This window comes from Calypte anna, chromosome 21 (assembly GCF_003957555.1).
Source record: "Calypte anna isolate BGI_N300 chromosome 21, bCalAnn1_v1.p, whole genome shotgun sequence".
Taxonomy (NCBI): domain Eukaryota; kingdom Metazoa; phylum Chordata; class Aves; order Apodiformes; family Trochilidae; genus Calypte; species Calypte anna.
Window position 1 is genome coordinate 4,305,521 of NC_044266.1, and position 21,097 is coordinate 4,326,617.

The following is a 21,097-nucleotide window of genomic DNA, read 5'->3' on the forward strand; positions in this document are numbered from 1 at the left end:
CTGCCGCTCCGCCCCTCGGCGGGGGCGGGGGCCGTGACTCACGGCGCGGGGAGAGCGGCGTGAAAGGCCGGAGTCGTGAGGCGGTCGGGCCGTGAGTCAGCACCGTAAAGGCCGAGATCGTGGCGGCGGGGGCGGCCCGGGGGGGGGGGGTCCCGGCCCTTCCGGGGAGCCAGACCCGTCGTGCCTGGCCTAACGCCGAGTTCAACACGATTTATTTATTGTTGGGGTTTTTTGGTTTGGTTTGGGTTTATTTATTTAAGTAAATGTGACTTTCAGTGTTACACAAGCACTTCCAGCCCTTGTAAGTGCCAGCTCCACCGGGCAAGGCTGACAGCACTGGCACGGCTACAGGCCCACAGGCCTGTGGAACAGCTCTGGAAAAAAACACCTCTCCCGGAGAGGATTTCCCTTTTTCCCAAGGGCCATCTGCACAAATGAAACTGGAAACAATGGGGCCTGCAAGCTGGCAATTGAATTCAATGTAGATTTTTCAGGACAAGGGATGGCTGTTTAGAGAATTATGGAAACAAAGTGGGCAAAAGAAGAACTGATTTCCAGAGAATCGGCTTTCTGTCAGGATGCACTTCCCAACCAAAGCACCTCGCTGCCTGGGGGAAATGGAAGATCCTTCCTTGACACTGCTGTACCCTCCTCACCCACTTTAGAGCACAGGTTATAGGCCCTGACCACCTTTACCCAATAAACCATTAATAACATCTCACTTCAACCAATGCACAGCATGGCAAATGGATCAGGAATTATGCTGTGGGCAGTTTGATACCTGTAAACCAGAAGCTGGACGTTGCTGTTCCGGATTTTCCCTCTCTCTGGATAGAAGGATACAACACAATTCTGCAGAAAGCCCTCAGGTGTGATGGGAGCAGTTCCCAGGTCAGACTCAATCCTAGAAGGCAAAGTAAGACCCATTTATGCTCTTCCACTCTCAGCACACATGGGTGGGATTCACTGTTCCACAGAATGGGAAGCAGTCATGCCCTTGCTTCTGTATCTGACAGGTAAGACCTTGAACCACTCTAAAACAGAAGACTAGCCCTGCCTCAAATTGCATAGCCGTTTTCCTGACTAAAATTCTCAGCACAAGATACAAAACAGCTTCAAAGTCAGGAGAATGAAGTTGTGTCAACAACATGTTTTCTAAAAAGCCACAAACAGAAAAGTTCTTCATAGACAAATATTTGTACTGGAAGTAAACTATACTTTTAAGCTTAACTGGAGTTGGGGTCTTAACTGTTCCATTGATAGGGTATCAGAGAAAGGCAGGTTACTTTTAAATTCAGATTTCCCTTTGGAAAAAACCTACTTCAAATTCTTCGCTCTCTTAATAAGCTTATTTCACACTCAGTGACATCAATGGGATTGCTCATAGAGCATTACCTACTAATGTTAATTCTGTACAGAATGAAGGAATCATGAGTCAGCAAAATTTTAAAAATCTAGTAGAGAAAGGAAGAAGTAAATTCTACTAATTCAGAAATTCTATTAGCTCTATTAGCTCCAAATATAGCTTATTAACCCCCTATCTAATTAGGACTAATTTTGTCAGGGTTGATAGCAAAACTTAAAGAACAAAATCATAAATCCATCAGAATTCCTGATTTTCCATCAGATTTAGGTGGAACAAGAATTTCTTCACTTTCTCTTACTGGATCCCAAACTCCTCAACAGGGTTTGAGTTCCCTCTGCTCATTCTCAAAAGACAGCAGTAGTCTACACATTTGACTAACATTTTAAATGTGAGCTAGTGTACTCTAAGTACAGAGGAATACTAATTTAGGAAAGCAAATCTCAGAAAAGTGTCCTAGATCTCAAAAATAGAAACAGCACTGCGTGACAGTTTTGACTCTGATAAAGAGACTAAAGATTTTGCTGCTCTTTATCTGAAGAAAAACAAAACAAAGCAAAAACCATGCCAGTTTTTAGTTACTCAGCTGTTACCTATTTTAGCTTAGGTGTAATATGATCTGTTACGTTATGTGAGACATAAAAGAAATCAGTTATTTCTACAGTTTTGCCTCATTATGAGGTATTCATACATTCTACCCTCTTTGGACTATCATAGACATCATATTGATGTCTAATAAGACCTGAAGTATCAGTCATTGGTTAGGTTCTAATGAGAACAAACATGAAGGTTTGTTTCATCCAGCTTTCAACCCATTCTATTTCTGCAGCAAAATACTAGTCTGAAAACTTTATCTTATAAAAGATAGCCCTACTCACTACCAGGCTGTGTCTCAGTGCTTTGCGTGATCCAAGTCCAAACACCACCTCTCTGCTGCATTTGGTCCTTGAAGACAAAGATGTCCATAAACACTTGTTTATGCATAAGAACTCAACACCTGCTCAAATCATGAGAAGCTCCTTGCTCAGTTCAGCAGCAGGGAAGACTGAAGCTGGGCTCAAATGCTGTAGTATTTTTCTCAGCTGCCAAAGCAAATGACACTAATGAACAGAAGTGCATTGTATGGCCAAAGCAAACACCAATCTAAGCACTCAAGTTCCAAAATACTATCAGTAATTATTATTACAATAATTATTACAATACTTTAAACACATGGTACTGCTCCAAACAACTACTAAAAGTATATTCCATTATTTATTGAAGGACTAGCCTAAAGTATGCAGGGGATTTTATTTATAGCTGAAAGGCTGAAATGACTACTGAAAAATACCCTTTGATACTGTGTCTTTGAAGGGGAAAGCAGATATTGGATCTCTATGAAATGCAAGAACTGTTCAACATCCTGCATTAACTTGGCAAATCCTGAATTCCCTCAGTAAGAGATCAAGTACTGACACAAAGAAAAATGTGTTACAAGAAGCACTGCTCTACAAGGACATCAATCAAGAGGGCCATATTCCCCACTATTCTATTGTAAAGTAGAATCCAGTCTTTGAGACCTCTCTTAGCTCTCTTCCACTCTCCAAACCCCTAGCATTGCACTATAAGAAAAATGTAGTAAAAGGTCAGGATATATGACCAAGTTACTGCATCTCATGGAATTTCTGCAGGGCAGAGAGGCCACAGACAGACTATCCTTATGCTCTCAGTCCTTCACAAAAGCCATGCACAAAAGGCCAATCCTGTTTACACACACTAGCATAAGCATGTATCCCAAAGGGCTAGGTGCACACAGTTCTGGAATTTATTTTTTACTGAATGCTTCCCACAGTCATATTCCAGCAATATTGCCAGTGCACGTGGCAATCCAGGAGATTCTTCTGGTGTACATATTTCATACCACCAAACCAGAGAAAGGTTCTACAAGACTGTCCCACTTGAAAACTCCAGGACATTCACACAGCAATAAATGGTGCACCCTCAGTAAATCAGAAGTCTCAAAGGCTAAAGAGTGACACAACTCCAGCATTAAGATGACAAAGTTTCAAATATCCAAACCAGTTCTTCTGCTGTTTTAATATAGTTTTAATGAGCATCAGTCCAAGAGTTCACTTGATAGCATGAGGTACATTCCTTGACCACATATGGCTGTGCTTAAAGAAGACAAACGTATACTTAAATTAAATAGTGTAATTTAATTTAGTAGCAGTTTAATTATCATTAAGTTAAAAAAAAAAGTTATAATTAACTATTAACATTAATGCCTTGAGACCTTTCAGAAAGTATGAATCCAAAAGGAAATATCCATCAGGCAGTCACAGACTTTTGCAGTTTTTCCACCAGAACTGCCACCTGTATCAGTCAGTCTCTTAAAGGACTATTTGTTCAGCAAAGTAATTGGTCTACAGCCTTGTCCAGGAGTCGTGGCTCTGCTACTTTGCACAGTCTTCTAACAGATACACTATTAACTCATAGGTAGACAACACAATGGCTGTGTTTGGTATCTGCCTGATGAGTTGGGCAAAGAGTCCTCTATAGAAGGCAAGGTAGCCTTCTTCACGGGCTACCAGACGTGCTGTCTGAATGAAAGCCTTGTACTTTGTGCCTTCTTCTCGCAGCCGTGTCCGTATGACCTCTGCAGAAAAGGAAAACAGAGCCCAAAGTTAACAAGACTTAAAGCTTTGCCTTGGGAAACATGTGATTACCAGGAAAAGGTATGTAAAGCCCAGGAACACAAAACATTCCTGTGCCAATTGCCTGCCAGTACTTGCAGCCATGGAATCCTGTACATGTTGTCCTTCAGGCAAGAAGCAAAGTTAAATTCCCTTTCATGTGGAATAAGTGGATTATTTTGCTCATTCAAGCTACTACAAAACTAAATGCTTCACTGATGTTCACATAATCAATATTGCTTGTTCTACATAACCACAGTAACATTCATGTCTGTCCAAAACAAGTAACACTGCTCAGCCCACAAGTGTTTCCCACCACTTGATCGGTGAATCCCAAAGGCTGTGGATAAGGATGAGGCTAGCAGTGAGAACAAAAGCCTTAGGTGTTCGATTTCTTTTCAGCATCTTTTTGAGTTGTCCCAATCAGCAACAGTGTGGGGCTAACTAGGAATGGTGTGACTGGTACTGAAAATGCTAATGCACAGGCATAAGAATTTTACAGCCCAAGACCCCATCATTTGTCTTGTATTACAGGCAACAGCTGTTCTGCTGCAGTCATAAATGGAAAAGTTAACATACCATGTGGATAAGCAATACAAGAGGCACAGCCCTTGGAAACAGCAGCAGCAAACATCAGTCCCAAGAAGTTTGTTGAGTTCCTTTCGGTCCCGTTAGGAGGAGAAGGGGACAGCTGGACTTCCTTTAAGTGCTTTTTTAAACTTTCATAAATAGCAAAGCAGATAATAGTCTCAGAAATTCCAGCATAGGAGGCAGTCAGGCCCCTATAAAAGCCACGGATACCTTCTGTCTGGTACACATATCTAGCACACTGCAAAGCATTCATTGGTTTTGAACCCCTGACTCTAAAAAACAAAAAGAACAGAGCATCTAATGAGTCCAGAAAAAGAATTATTATTAAACCCCCCATAAAACTCATGGCTTTTAATAGTTTTTATAAAGAAAGAAATGGTTCTCTGCTAAATTTTACTCCAAAAATCCTTCAGGAAAGCTGCACAGAGCAGGACTATCATACCAAGTGTACACACCTAGTTTTGCTAATTTACTAATACATACTCATAATAAATCTTTCTGCTTAAGTTCTATCCAGTTTGTTACAGTTTACACCAATGCTTAAAAATACAGCAAGCATTAAAGGACACTGCTTTGTGTTAAACCAGTAAATCCATTTAAACCATTTCTGAAGCAGGCAAATAGACAATGAGAAACGATCCTCCATTTTAAGAGGCAGCACGTAGTTCAAAGGTGCCACCCTGTGAAGTGCTGGAATCAAGTCTTATAAATTATTTATATGTTGTGGTGCCTTAAAGGATCCTTTTTATCTGACTTAACATGTCCTTGCAGAGGGGAATTAGCAGACTCCCTCATTGCTTTGATAGCCACTAGTGACTGTGGATCACCTAACTAAAAGATATTACTGTCAAATTTCCTGTCTTCAGAAGGTAAGCTTAACATTAGCACAATACTGAAGAAAGAAAAAGAACATTAAACCACTGCAACAGATTCAGGGGTTTTAGAATGTTTTATAAGAAGCAATGTGGCTTCATCACAACTGAAAAGCAGCACCCCTTTGTTTATAGTTACCTAGCTGTGTTTCAGTAACTTTGGTTGCACATCTACCTGCATGAGCTAAGGCCAAGTGATGCTGTAAAGTAGGACACAGAGTGCAACCTCATGCTGAGCATCCCACAGGAGCTCTTCTGACTTTTCCATAGCCTCTACTAATGCTGCAAAGCATTTCAGTTCTTGATATCTTTATTTTCAGTGAAACCAGAAAATGAACTCTGCACTAAAGGCAACTTCCATATCCCTCTCAATAGTAACTATGCATCAAACTGAAGTAGGGCACACAGAACTTTCACCTTTAGTCTGACCAGGCTGATGCACGGTGGCTTGAGAGGTGGATATGAGTGTTAAAGAAACAACTGGGCAAGATCTATCAAAGTATAAAGAGTCATGAGTAAAAAACATAAAAAGTTCAGTTTTCTAGAGATTCCTTTAGCCACTCAGTGGCATCCAACTTCCCTCAATCAGTTACTTACTTCCGCTCCAGCTGCATTCTGGTTTTCACCATCCATATAGGATTCATCAAGGAATTTGTGATAAAGGCTGAAAAAGAGAAAAGAAAACCCAAAGTATAGCTGAACCCAGGCTGGCATATTGCCCTGGCAAATGTACTTTATACACTGAGACAGATCTAGTTCCCAGCACTACCTGGGGGTTGCAAAAGAGACACAGGTGAGAAGCTTACAATGCCTCTCCTGCAAGAGAGCCAGCTCCTGTTCAGCTTCAGGAGGCATCAACCTTGGACTTTACTAAAGGATTTTCCCATTTTGCACCTATTTTAATTAATATGTACTTGATGTTCCCAAAGACAGCTGTAGACAAGGAGCCTTCCTTATTGACTGGGCTTTAGAATAATAGATAAAAGGAAACCTGTGGGCAAAACACCCACGTATTACTCCTTTGTTTTCCCCAAGGCTGTAGGTGGTGCCATTGAGCCACCACATCAACAGAATCTATCCATGATTAAGGGATTAGTCTGGGAAACATTACTTTCAATAATCACCTTGGTGACTGATGCTTGAACTTGTGGAGATTTCCTGCAGTATTTTTCCTACAAGAACAAACTGTTCTGCCCATCCTGGTAGGAAAAATACAACATCCTAAACGACTTTGGTTACAACAGCAAAAAAAGTTTACTGCTGATTATTAATATTTTTTGTCTTACATTTTCAGAAACATCAGCATAGCATTGCCATTGGGAAAAAAGTTCATCCAGAGGATTTTTTATTGGATAGTAGAAGAAATTTCTTCACTGGAAGGGTTAATAAACACTGGGATAAGGCTTCCCAGGGAGGCAGTTTAATCATCATCCCTGTGGGTGTTTAAAAGACATTCAGATGTGCTGCTTTGGAATATCATTTAGCACTGGACTTGTTAGATTGGGTTAATGGTTGGACTTGATGATCTTAAAGTTCTCTTCCAATTAGAATGGTTCTGTGACTCCAAGTTAGTCAACAACAATCTAGAGATATTTGAAAGTGCTGAACAGAAAAACAGTTCTTCTGTAGACAAGATAAGTTAGGAGCTAGCAAACTCCTGTTTTCTGGTACACACAACCTGTAAGTGTACGTTTTCAGAATGTACATACCAGCCTCTGGGCTCATTTATATACCACAGTTATCCAGAGCTGTCTGCCAAAACTGGTGTGTTAGCTCAGGTGCTGTACATACACACTGGAAATCCAGTTCCTACCTTATGATTTGTTCTATTAATTTCCTAACTATTGAGAGGGATAGAAGTCCTGCAGCAGCAACAGCTTGGAACAAATATTCTAAAGAATTAAGGTGCATCTCAGAGCCATGCAGATACCAGTGCATGCATCGCCTGCTACTGGTGAGGGGCTGGACACTGGGATGTTGCTGCAGACCACACAGAATATTAATTACAAATACAGACCTGCAGAACCTGCAGAACAGATGTGCACAATGTTGCTGTTGGGCACAAAAATGCCATTAAATTGCTCTTTGGCTTTGGAGTAGCATGCAAAATAGACAGCTCTGTGGGGGGGGAAAAAAAAAGAGAAGAAAAGCAATGTAATACACACAATGTCAAATTAGATACATTACTATTCTTCCCCCTAGAAAACAAGACTTTCTCTCCAAAGAGGCCTCCATGTGACTATTTCAATCTACAAAGGGTGCTGCATTTGTTTTTTCTTCTCTTTACACTACATTGCCACTATTTGAATCGACACCCACGGGGTAGAAGTATTTTACTTTCACAACAAGTCTGAGATGGGAGGTGACATGGTCCTGCAGACAAAGCAATTTAGATTGGATGCCTACACCAGGCTGTGGCATTAAACACACTCTGTAAACCTGGGAATGTCAGTTTCTCATCTGGAGCCTATGTTTTCCATAAATTTGTTCAACAGTGTAGCACTTCCATGGATTGAAATGAAAAGGTCTTACACACCTCAAATCCCTACATAATGCATAGGAAGAGAGGAAGCTCAGCTCATCTACAACAGTAAATATGATATGTAAGCAGTTTTCTGAACCAGGATATTCAGATCACAGCTCCTTGAAGATCCTGCTAGAAAAAGCTGGATAATGGTGGCTACAAGTCAAGAATTTCCATATAGGACCTTATTTCAATCTTATGGAAGAATATGAAGGAACACAAATGTCAGCAAGAGTGAGTTGCAGGCAGTCTTGGACTCAGAACCCTACTGCAAAGATTACCTGTAAAGAAATAGGATTCTAAACTTCCAGGGGAACTACTAGCTACCAGACAAGAGGCCAGAAAGGACACCACTTTTCAAAAGCCCCTTTTTAACTGGTTTAATTTCAGGCAGAGAACATCTGCCAAATTCCTGATTGCTAACAAGTTTTAACATTTGCTAGACACAAAGATTTTCAGCCCTGCCAAGAATGGGACTGCAATAGGTACATATGGAAATCATTTTGGTGCTGGTAAGATTTCCAAATAGAAACGTTGTGGCTATTTTTGTTGTTGCTGTTTAGAAAAGAAAAAAGGGTCACACACACACAACCTTCAGGATTATGTAGCAGTAATGCAAGTCTTTCCCCCTAAGCCTCAGTTTTTAATTTTAAAAGAATTTATGCAATCAAAGATCAGGCACTCCTCTCCCCTGGCATCAAGCTCCTATTCAGTGTTTGGCAACGACTTTTAGTTATTCACAGTAGAAGATCATACTATAAAAATGCAAATATTAATCCTACAGATTTTTCTGCAGTACTTTCTCTTTTCTCAAGCACCTAAGTGACTCTTGCAATGACTTGGAATTTAAGTGCCTTATTTAATCTGCACCTTCCAGTGTTATACAAGTGTAAAGCAGATTTTTTGAAGTATTTCTTGGTCTCTATACTGTGCAAAACACACACACAAATCTCAGTTTAAAGGTGGGATCACTTCATGACCTATGTTTTTGAATCACAACAGAACAGCAACACCGGGTTGGTAGCTTAAATGTCTCTTTTAGCAATAGTTTAACTATTTACCTTGATGGTGCAACTCCAACCAAGTTTGGACCCAGCCCTCGGAACAGTGACCTTGGTCCTTCTTTCTCCAGAATTGACCTTAAAATAAAAACAAACAGGGGAAAAAATACAGAATTTGGGTTAAAAGTTATGCTTCCTATTGTGTCACACAGTCAGTCAAAATAACTGTACAAAAGTATTGATTGTGATTGTGTATTGGTATTGTATTAGTTGAGTATTAACTGTGAAGCTGTTAGCTTTAAGCTACATAATATATTTGAAAGTTAGCAGAATGATATGCTACTGAATAAAAGCCACTATGCCCTAAAACTTCTGTGCACTACAGGCAAATATTTATCATATGGCACAAAGTTAACATTTCCATTCTTTGAAAGCATGTGGGAATTTAGAAGTAAAAGTTTCATGGAGAGCTCAGTGACACTGACTGATGAACAAAGAGCATTTTTGGCTTTCTCAATCTCTAAGTAATTTAGGAATTTGCTTCCTGTGTAGACACACACACACCACAGAAAAACTTTTCCCTTTCACAATTACCTACTGATGTATTTTTTCCCCAGAGTCACAGCTGAATGTGACAACCATACTACAAGCTGTGTCTTCCCAGGCAGCTCAGGAATATCTTGTTTTGAGGGCATTCAAGAGTTCACATCATCTTGCCCTAGTAAGCTCCAAGTGCAGAGGTACTGCAGTGAATCACTGTCAGGACTGGACTTCATGATCACATCTGAAGTGGAAAGATCACCAAATGATGCTTTCCTGCAGTTCTGCAATTGCCATGACGTAGGTTTCCAAAGCCATTTCCACCCATCTTCCCTTACACCTCAGAAGGCATGCTGGGCTAGGACTTGTCTGAAGAAGTTCAAGTGTTTGGGCAGCTTCCACAGCAGCTGCCAAGTTCTATGCAATACCTGGCTGAAGTGCCTCATTAAACCAGACTTATCTTGCAATTCTTTGCACTTCCAACAGTAAACAACAGCCAAACACTAGTAAACAGCCCAGGATTTACCAGTTAAAACAGGTACAGGAATCACTGGGATTTCTGCGCACAATCTGCGAGGCAGCAGCTCTCAACTGAACTCACCATGTGCAAACTGTGCCAGACAATCCAGAGGACACCCAGCTCCATGTGCAGCTGTTGGAACTGCCAGTTTTTCACAATTTGCTTTCTAGGTCATTAGAACGGTTGAGAAAGTTCCCCCAGATTCCAAAACCAAAACCAAGCTCATTAGATAGATGATACAGGAGTTTGTAAAACACTTTTTTTTTCTGCAGCAGAGTTGAACTTTCTGTGTAAACTCTAGAGCTGAGTGTCTCCAAGGAGACAGATCCACCAACTACTTGTTCTTTGTCACTTAACAGTCACGACTTCGGATTCTAGCTGGGGTGACTCATCAGAATCTTAAATGGATTACTCAAAACCAGCTTGTCCTTCTGGAGTGCTTCCTATTTAGCAGCAGGCTTAACCTGCCCTCCGGAGTATCCACTTTCTATTTCCAACATTTAGGGGGCTTCCATACTCAGCCCCTATACAGAGCAACTTCTATGTAGGGCTCTAATAGCTGCTTCTTCAGCCACACCATTTTCCCAAACCAGAAGGACCAAGTCATATCCAGTTTTAATTTTTTAAATTCAGGAGTAAGGAAAGGGTAGCAGAGTAAAAGCAAGAGACCTAACTTCATTTCTTTCATCACACATTTCTGTTTTATCAGAAAGACAATAATAAATAGCATCCATCTGTTCTTCACAGATGTTGCCTGCAAGGGAATGTCAGCTTAAGTTTGCTCTCCCTTCTCAGTCCTCTGAAGTAAGTGAGTCAAAAACTTAGTGACATATACAGCTGAGTACTTCCTGAACTGAAATGAAATCAAGATCATAGCCATCAAATTTACTAAGCTTAATAAATTTATTAAAAGGTTGACCTAATTTTAAACCATTTCCTCTCTATTAAAAAAACCCAAAAACCAAACAATAAAAAGAACTCCAGAAAAAGCTGGGCCAAAGAAGATTAATTCAGAGCCTTCTGCCTTGAAGTTTTCAGTTCCTTTATTTAAAATTGCCTTAAGTCCAATGCAAAGTTCCAAGGTGAAAAAATAGCAAGGAGATGAAAATCAAACACAGCTGGCACTAACTTTCATTTTTCAGTCACGAATTGCTGTAGACTCATCTCTGAATAGACAAAGAAGTGTTTGGCAGGGGAAAGCAGCACTGTTTACAATAGAGAAACTCCAGTCCCAGGATGACTCCAGGCAGACAGTTCTGCAGAGTTTGAATTAGCACTGTACTGTTATATAACTGTGCAGCTTCTCCCCAGGCAGCCTGCCAGGCGCGTGCCTTCCTCCAAATCATCCCACTTGCTTTGCCCAACAACTCTTTTCTTTGGCATTTCTGCTGCCTGATCTATACAGGACCTCTCTGCATCACCCTGGGGTGCCCAGTGATCCAAATCTAAATTCAAACCATTTACATAAGCTCTGTACCAGAAGTTTACAGTGCTGGGATATGAAATACAGAAGTGGAGATTTGGACTTCAGAATTGCTGGCAAAACTCTCCAGCAGTTGTAAGACAGATAATTTCATATTTCCTCTTCTTAATGAATACACATCTGAAAAGGGAACAGCTGGAGCATTAACTGCTGCAGTCTGAACCACACAGAAGGCTTTTAAGAGATCATAATCCAGGTGCTGACAGGATTGATGCACAGCAGTAATTCACAAAGACAACATCTGATAGCACCCAGAGGAGAGTTCATTAAGTCAGCTGAAGCTGAGGAAAAGATAAAAACTTCCAAGACCCCAATCAGACATTGTATTTTAGTAAGACTTCTTTTGCAAAAAGTGTCCTTCCCCCATAAGGACTGAAACTCCCATAAGTTTCAGTTATAGATCATCCATGCCAGAATGCAGCCAAGCATGATTTAAATTATATGGGAACACAGAATTCTGGAGGTCATCTATTTCAAACTCATGCTCAAAGCAGGGTCAGCTTCAAAACTGTGCAATGAACTTTGTTATGATACTGGTGCATTAAGGTGAAGAAAAGGCTCTCACTTTTATATGATGCTCCAAAGAGAGAGCAGAAACAGAATTACAACTTCCCTCCACCAAGCAGGCAAGCAGCATGGGAAGCAAAAGCAACAAGTGTCTCTACTTGCTACTCAAAGCAAACTGGGAGTGCCTTCAGGAAAAATAGAGTATATATGGCTTGTTTAGTCCTTCAATCATTTGCCAAGAATTGACTCCAGCTAGTAAGGATTACCTGTTGCAATGCTCAAACGAGATGGTAAACATGGTAATTCCCAGTAAGAGACAAAGACAATACTGCCCAGTGTTGAGAAAAAGCCCCTTCCTCCTTTTCTGTGATAGTTCTCACAAGCCAAGGCATACTAAGAGTTTACAGTATGTCCTCTGCATTCATCTCCAGAAGTCCTAACTACCAAAAAGCCTGAAAATGAGGAGACAATTTAAACCCAACACCTTCAGATGTTTATTCAACTAAATTATTCTTTCTACCATTGAAGGCAGAAGCCCAAGTGACACAAATCCTGCAGTGCAAGCCTGGAGCAAAACTTGTGTCCTGTAATTTCACAGAGGAACTGAAAATCAAACTGTAGGTGTCAATACTGAAGGACAAGAAGAGCAGTACTCACTTGAGAACACTGAAGAGCCCAGGTGATACAGATGTTGGCCTGACCATTCCATCACCACTGATGGTCCCCAGCTGGACTTGTGGGTAGTAGACAGTCCGGAAGGCTAACTTTGAAGACTGAAGCCTGGTCTTTATTACCTCCAAAGGGCATGTAAAGATAGCACCAACTGTTCCTCCACATCTGTAACATACAATTTAAACAGAAGACAGAGTCAGGAAAACATAGCTGCACAGATGTGTCAAATCACAGCATGGTGTATAAATAAAATCTGAAGACTTGACTCCCATTGCTCCACGTTGTGGAAAAATTACTAGGAAGCAGGACAGTGTTGGCATTAGGCAAAGGAAGCAGTTTCCAAGCCCTGGGGAGGGGAGAGAAGGTTGGAAAACTGTTATAATGATCATGTGTAGTGAGGAGATTAACAAACACAAAGAGGATACCCAGCAATAATGAAAAATCCCTGAGTGGCCATCTGCTGGTCCCATGTTCTGCCAGGAGCTGGAATTCTGCCTGGAATTCTCCAGAGGAATCCATGATTCAGAGGTTGCTGCCCTAAACCAGACATACCCTTGGATGGATTTTTCTTATGGGAAGAAGGAAGCTGGCAGATGAGAACAAGCCATTGGGGATTAGGACACTAGAGGCTGAAAACACAGCAATACAATTATTCTTCACCATTTCAGTGCTGATGATTAGAATATCAAACTACATTAGGTTAGGCCCTCTAATGGCTATCAACTACTTTTTTTGAATGGAACTTGCAAGGATGAGAGAAAGGGCAGGAAAACAGGATAATAGGACAGAAAGGCTACCAAAGAACTGAACTGCATAGTCTGATAACAGGACAAAAATGAAATACTATACAGCCACACATATCTCTGCTGCTGCTGCTGCTGCTGCTCCTCTTTGGTAATTGAATGTTGCTTCTGTCATGCTTTACAATTAAGCATAAAGTTAAGCTTGGCTAAAAGGCACTAACAATCTAAAATTTATTAATCAAACACTTTGGAATTTAAAAAGACTTACAGAAAGATATAACATTGTTTTGTTTTTTTTTTCCCCAGAGTGTTTACCACAACTGATCCTATTTACTAGGAAATACTTCCTTTGTTTATACAAGTGTCAGAGAACACCATTCCTTCAAAAACCTGCGTTTGCAATTTTTTTTTAGAAAACACCATAAGTCAACAACTTAACTCTCTGATGTTAATGTGAAATTGTAATTTCAGTAGAGTTCCATGAGAGAGAGGTGAATTAAAAAAGAATTTAAATCATAGCTTTGTATTGTGCATAAAAAAAACCAAAACCAAACATTGCTTGCTAGAATCACAAGAAGTTTGCATGCACTGATTTGGGAACAGAGATCCATAAAAGGACACCTATAGCTCCTAAAGCCCCATCTAAACATAAACTATTTTTCTAGGAGAATCTTTTTTAAACACCAGGAAAAAGGTAACTATGAACAGCAGGAAAATCCAAGCTGTAGACACATCCTAGTTAATAAATGCCTTGTCCAGCACATCTTATTTTCCCTGCTGAAACAGGATGTCATATCAAACAGTAACCATTCATTGCCAAAACCCTAAAGTCCCTGCACTTGCATTAACAACCTGGCCATCCTGGCTGTACAACCACAAAAATTAAGGTTCAAAAGGACAACTCAGGCCACATGGCTGGGAAAAAAAACTTGCTCACTACAGTTTTCATGTTCTGCAAGATTCTGCACAAGTACAAAATCCCCAAAACTATGCTTTTTGGATATAAATGCATTCAACACAGACTGGCAATATGATTTAACAGCATGCTTCAATGAGTTTCTCCTTCAAGTTCCTGCTGCTTTTTATTCCCTGCTGAAAGGAGAAAAACCTAAACTAGGGACAATTCATACATCCAAAGTGACAGATGCTATAGGAGCTTTGCCTCCATCCCTTTCAAACCACTTCTGCTTTTATTGTTGAATAAAGTCACAAGACTGTTCATAGAACTACCTACTCAGCAGCTGAATTTGGAGCATTTGGCTCAAAAATGACAGTGTGCAGAGACCTTATCAGGCCTCTGATTATTTTGAGTACTGAACCAGGACTTGGACACGAGCCTTTTTTTCTGTCAGTACTGGTCTGGAGGATGTTGCTTCAGTCTAGCCTTCTCTGTTTTGTCAGATGCATCTCATTGTTCACATTTCTAAGAAATTAGATCTTGGGGGTAAAAAAGACAGGTCAGGAATGGCTTCTCCAGCAAAATTTTTCCTGTTCCTACAGCTCACACGACTCAGCAGGTGTTCTGAGGGTTCTTCTTGTAGACTCACACCTTACCTACTACGTATATCCAACACAGACAATGTCTAATTAACACCTGAGTAATCAACATACTCCAGAGTAACTGTAAGTCTGTGGGTACTCAATGAAGACAATTTGATTGCTTCAGTTCCAAATTTATTTATCTACCAAAGCTCCACTACTGCACACTCCATCCTCAGTCCTCATTTATTTCACAATTATGAAGATTAAATCAAAACTTTCATAGTTACAATTCATAAATTCAGAACACTGAAACTCCATTTGTTGTTTCTGAACTACCAGCTGCTCAGTCTAGACTGACATCTTGCCATACAATTTTTTCAGTCTTTCTGGCACATTCCCTCCTGTATCAGCTGTCTTCTTGCCTTCAAGTACTTCTGGTAACGCACATGTAATCCTCTGATATTCAACACAGGGAGTTAATATCCACATCATCAGGTTTAGCAGCTCAGAGTTTGTTCTCAGTGTGACATTTAAGAAAGAAAACATTGTCTTAACAGAGCAATTCTCAGAATGTCAACAGAGTGCATACAGTCTGTCCCAAACACAAATATGCAGCAGATAGTTCAAGTAAGGACTTTAGTGTATTGGGCAGCTTTTTCAGATGAGCTGATTTTCCTCCACAAGGGAATTATTTGCATCACACCCTGATCTTGCTCTCTCCCCTGGAAAGATGGCTGAAAAACAACACAGTGTGCACAAAAGAAACACTCTGTATTCCTAGGGTGTTCCAAAAGCCTCCATCTGGGAAGAAAGGAAAAACAACCAGTCTTCCTCAGCTACAGAAACAGACACAAATTCTGGAAGACTCAAACTATGGATACACAGCCAGAAAAATTCAATTTGGGAAAATCTTATGCTGAAATAAAAGCAAATCCTCAAAGTCTTCATACTGTTTTGAGTCAGGGTTATTTTATATTTTTTTTCACACATCAGTGCACAACTACAATTCCAGAGCTGTTAAGCAGTGTTTTCTGCACCAGCCTCTTGCAAAAATCCCAAAACAACATCTAAATTGATCCTTAGTTAAAAGATAGAAACCTCCCTGAAACAAAACATTGTGGTAGAGAATCTTCAACAGTCTCACAGGAAGCATCTAACAAGATGTTTCCAGCTATGCTCAGCACGTATCACAGATACAAAATCTTCTCAGTAGCAGCACCCAACAACTCATCAGCTTTGGCCTATCACTTACCACCTGAAAAAGTATTTGCACTTCAGTCTTTGAATGCTTCCTCTGGTTACATGATGGGCCAGGTATGGACCACCAGTAGAACAGCAAGGGAGTCACAGACTCAGGCCTCAACACCAAGACAGAAAAGATGTCAGAAACATTGGTTTTATTCAAACTGTCCCACATTTCAAAGCAAACTGCTAAAGAATACAGATCACACAGTAGCCCTGGGAACTCGAGAGAAAAGGTCTGGTCCCACGGTTTGTTTTTTGCCAGTTCTCTGGAGCCTCTAAATACCACTTCCCAGAAACCTCCTGTAGTAAACAGTATTACTCCATCTATAAAGACAACACAGAGTAACCTCTGCCGCACAGTTTTTCCCAGACAAAAATAAGCAACTGCACTGACTCCAGGGGCAGCAGGAACCCATACTTGTTAACATGCTTACATCTGTTCTGCAACTTCAGCATCACTCTCTTTGCTGCTTCTGAGACCTTCCCTCCCCTCAGAGTCACCTTCCCATGGAAATGGCAAGACCCTTTGGTTTGCTGTTAGTAATGTAAGCCTTAAAAAGAATTAAAAGAAAAGAAGCTAGTGAGCCTGTCTGCATCTAAGTCAGCTGATATATTGCAAGATATCTCTTTCAACAGCTGGAGAACACTTTCTTGGCTGGTCAACCACCCCTCCAAACACATTGAATATGTCCTACTACATCCATTTAGAGAAAAGTGTTCTAGTAGCTTGAGCAACAGTTTGAAACTCATGGTCCATTTCCTGGTGGATCCAACAAGCCCTAAGAAGTGTGCATTTCTCACCTGAAAAGCAGAGATAGTACCATGAGTAGCTACATCCACACAGAGGACACAGAAGTCCGGGGCCTTGAACAGGGAAGCATTTAGAAATAAACTGTTTGGATGGTGGGTGGGTGTGTGCACCCAAGCACTCCAGCACTGGCTGCTGCATGAGAAGATGAAATTTGATGTCTCATTTTCCTTTCCTGTTACATCAAGGCAAGATAAACAATGGCACACTTTTCCATAAATACCAAGCTATGCAGCACAAGAACTAGGTCTCTCTCTTTCCTCTGTGCATTGCTGATTTAGACACAGACTAATTTTATACCAGGGTGGCTGGGGAATATCCCCTACTGTGTTTCCATTCTTTTCCTCCCAAGCTTTCTCAAAAACAGATCAGACCTGGTGAATTCCTAGGTGTGCTACAGAAATTGGTTGTTTACTGGGATTCTTAGAGAAAATAGAGGTTACATTCAATGATTAAGGAAGATACTAATCACCCTGTGCTAGATTAGAACACTGATGAGTTTAAATCCCTATTTACTTCTTGCCTAATGAGTTATGTGAGGACACCCAGAGTTCTAGGTAGGCATTGTTACTATCCAAGCAAGCTGCACATGTATATTCAGGCCCAGTTTCTGTCACAGGCTCCACAGAATCACAGAATGTTTAAGTTGGAAGACACCTCCAAGCCAAGTCCAAACTTTGATTAACACCACAGTCAACTACTAAACCATATCCTTAACGACCAGGTCCAAATGCCTTTTAAATGCCTCCAGAATGGTGACTCCACCACTGTCCTGGGCCATTTCAATGCCTGAAATCCAGGTATTATTCTGATGCAAGTGAGGAAAGGGAGGACTAAACAAACACGTAGCATCCAAATCAGCAGAAAAACACAGGCAGTGTCTCTGAAAAAGTTCACCGTGTTTGGTTTAATATTACATTAAATGAGCTTACTGCTCCAGGTACACATCAGAGGAGGCTGAAGTTTCCTGTTTAGCCACAGAAAGGATCATGGTCTACTATTAAACAGACTTAAACTAACAGATTTCATGTTGGCTTCCTAACTTCTGCCAGCTTACAAGCACTACAGAATATCCTACTACTAAAATATTTTAAGCCTTTAAAAAAAATTAAAGAAGATTTTTGATAAGGCCAGACATGCACTTACTAGCTGTGTAATACGTGATCTTTTAAATTTATTTTAAATTTGCACCATGAAGTGATCTTGCTGGACTATTACTAAAATTCCTATTGTAAGTTAATTAACAAGACTTCTTAGGAGGGCTTTCGGTTGGTGGTTTGTGGCTTGGGGTGGGTGGCGATGTTATATTAGGATTTTAATACATCAAAAATAATAAGTTTCCACCTCCTTGCAAGTTCTTACTCAGAAGTACCAGGACCACCCCTAACACTTTCTCCCTCATCTCTTTTCTGTTTTTCGAGTACTTTCTTTTCAGTACAATTTCATGAATCAGGCAGCCACACTGCCTCCACTATCACTGTCACCTACGCAGAGCTTATGAAAGTGTTGAGCAGATTTGTTCCATTACAAAACCAACCTGTGGTGCCTCAAAAACCTTCATCCTGATGTCTGTCCGGACACCGCCTTTTTCGGCTGAAACCCGCAGCTCCTGCTTAATACAGCTACGAGGACAGGATTTAAGGCCTTTCATTTAAGACCTTCACATACATACAGCTGAATGCCACAGCCACAGCAGCCCGGCTGATGACCTCGCTTTGCACCATGATCCTTTGTCGCCCGGCTCAGTATGGATTTTTTTCTTCCCCACTCCACCCCCCCCTCTCCAGGCCCACAGCCCCGCTGCTCCCCGCTGCCAGACCCGCAGGGAGGAGGCCTCCAACCCTCCCCTCACCCGGGCCACAGGCCGGGCTCCCGCCGCCGCCACCACCTCCCTCAGTGGGGCCGTCCCTCAGCACGGCCCTGACCAGCCCGGGCCTCCTCCTCCTCCACTCACCCTCCGGCGAAAAGGTGCAGCAGCGTGTTCTCCTGCGGGGAGCCCGCCATGGTGCCGGTGCCGGTGTCGGTGTCGGTGTCGGTGCCGGTGCCGGTGTCCGTATCGCTGTCGCCGGTCCCGGCCCCGCCACCGGCAGCTGCAGGCGGAGGCCGGGCCGCGGCGGGCACGTGACGCCGGTGCGTGCTGGCGTCACACGGCCGCGCGTGACGTCACGGCGAGGGCGGGAAGGCGGTGCTGAGGCGAGGGAGGGAAGAAAGGAGGGAGGCGCCTCAGGCTTTCTCTGATGAGCGGAGCGACCGCGAGTCGCTGGAGTTTGTTAGAACGCGGGTGGCTCATTTCGTCTCTTCGCTTATATCATTTGCTCAACATACTCCTCCAGCCGGGATGTGATCCCTTGAGGCTCAGCTCGTTCGTTTTGCGTCTCGCCAGCCAAATAATACACAAAGACAAAACCTTACAGTTGAGTGAAAGCACTGAGGAAAACAAACAAACAAACAAAAAACATCTAGGGCATCTGATAATACCAACATACCCTAAACTGGGTCTAAGGAGCCCTTTGCTAAGGCTTCCAACACAGCACGCACTGTGTAGGCACACCGGGGTTTACATAAACACAGTGAAAGGTGAATACACCTGGAGTATTGTGTCCAGTTCTGGGCCCCTCAGTTCAAGAAGGACAGGGAAGTGCTTGAAAGAGTCCAGCACAGAGCTACTAAGATGATTAAGGGAGTGGAACATCTCCCTTATGAGGAAAGGCTGAGGGAGCTGGGTCTCTTTAGTTTGGAGAAAAGGAGACTGAGGGGTGACCTCATCAATGTGTTCAAATATGTAAGGGGTGAGTGTCAGGGAGATGGAGTTAGGCTCTTCTCAGTGGTGACCAGTGATAGGACAAGGGGTAATGGGTGTAAATTGGAGCACAGGAGGTTCAAGTTGAATATCCGGAAAAATTTTTTTCCTGTAAGGGTGACAGAGCCCTGGAACAGGCTGCCCAGGGGGGTCGTGGAGTCTCCTTCACTGGAGACATTCAAAACCCCCCTGGACACGTTCCTATGCGAGGTACTCTAGGTGGCCCTGCTCTGGCAGGGGGGGTTGGACTAGATGATCTTTCGAGGTCCCTTCCAACCCCTAGGATTCTGTGTGATTCTGTGTGTGATATACATAAACTACACAAGCAAGCCTTTCCTATTCACACATAGCCCTGTTATACATACACGCAGCGGGATGGGGTTTGGCCAGGTGTTTTCCCACTTGCTCAGAAGGAAAAAGCTCTCCCCGTGCACAAAAAGCAGTTTTCAGCTCTGGCTTCATGGTCCCAGTTCCACAGAGGCCCCGCAGCCCTTCCTGCTGTCTGAATGGGCACAAACACAAAGTTTGGGGATCGATGCAGCATCAGGTTTGCCCACCAGCAAACTTAGGGAAATGGCTCCTAGATCAGATGGGTTTTTATGGCATAAGGAAGTGCCCGACAGTCCTGTATAGTGTGGAAATAAGAAGCTTGACTTGAGAGATGGAAAAAAATCTGCTTCAATAAGGGGGGAAAAGCATAGGAAGGAGAAATTGGCCTTTCTGGACAGCAGTGGATTGGGTGATGGTGAAATGGGAAGGAGAGGAAGAATAGGAGATGTTCAAGTGTGAAAGGTGTTGGTCGGGAGTTTTAGGGGCACGAAGACATGGAGGAAGCCGATCCTGATGGGATCTGACAGGCTAGGGTTATCCAAACTGTCTGAAAATGAGAAGAAGTTGCTATGGCAAAGGTAATTGGGAAGCAGCCATGCTTTCTGGGCACAAAGAAGGACAGAAAAATCAGTTTAAGTAACAGGAACATAAAAGGTCTTTCAGAATGTGCAGGTGGCATGGGTGTCCTTTCCCTTGGTTTGTTTTCTTCTCTTGTTGTTCCTTTGCCTTTTCCCTCCCCTTATGCTGTGCACACTGAAGAATCTCTTGCAGCTGTCAGGTTTTTTCTGTGAGATTTTCTGTGAGGCAAAGGGCCAGGCAGGAGCAGCTGCCAGGCTGGAGGGAAGCTCTGAGGTCTTGGGTGGCAGCAGTGGGGTGTGCAGGAGGCGTAGTCTCCAGACAGCCACTCATCAAACAGCTTCCCAGAAAACCCTCTAGACAAAGGA

At 42.2% G+C, this 21,097-nt stretch overlaps 1 protein-coding gene across 1 annotated transcript; it reads right to left on the reverse strand.

Annotated features, from left to right (window-relative positions):
* Nucleotides 1–3,414: 3,414 nt before the first annotated feature.
* Nucleotides 3,415–19,182, reverse strand: SLC25A33 (solute carrier family 25 member 33). The gene is made up of 7 exons (XM_030463536.1): nucleotides 18,978–19,182; nucleotides 12,731–12,910; nucleotides 9,084–9,161; nucleotides 7,516–7,616; nucleotides 6,096–6,162; nucleotides 4,615–4,898; nucleotides 3,415–3,998 (listed from the first exon to the last, which is right to left on the reverse strand). Exons 1-7 carry the CDS (start codon nucleotides 19,025–19,027, stop codon nucleotides 3,796–3,798), a joined length of 963 nt encoding a protein of 320 aa, XP_030319396.1. The 5' UTR covers nucleotides 19,028–19,182; the 3' UTR covers nucleotides 3,415–3,795.
* Between the last annotated feature and the right edge of the window lie 1,915 nt (nucleotides 19,183–21,097).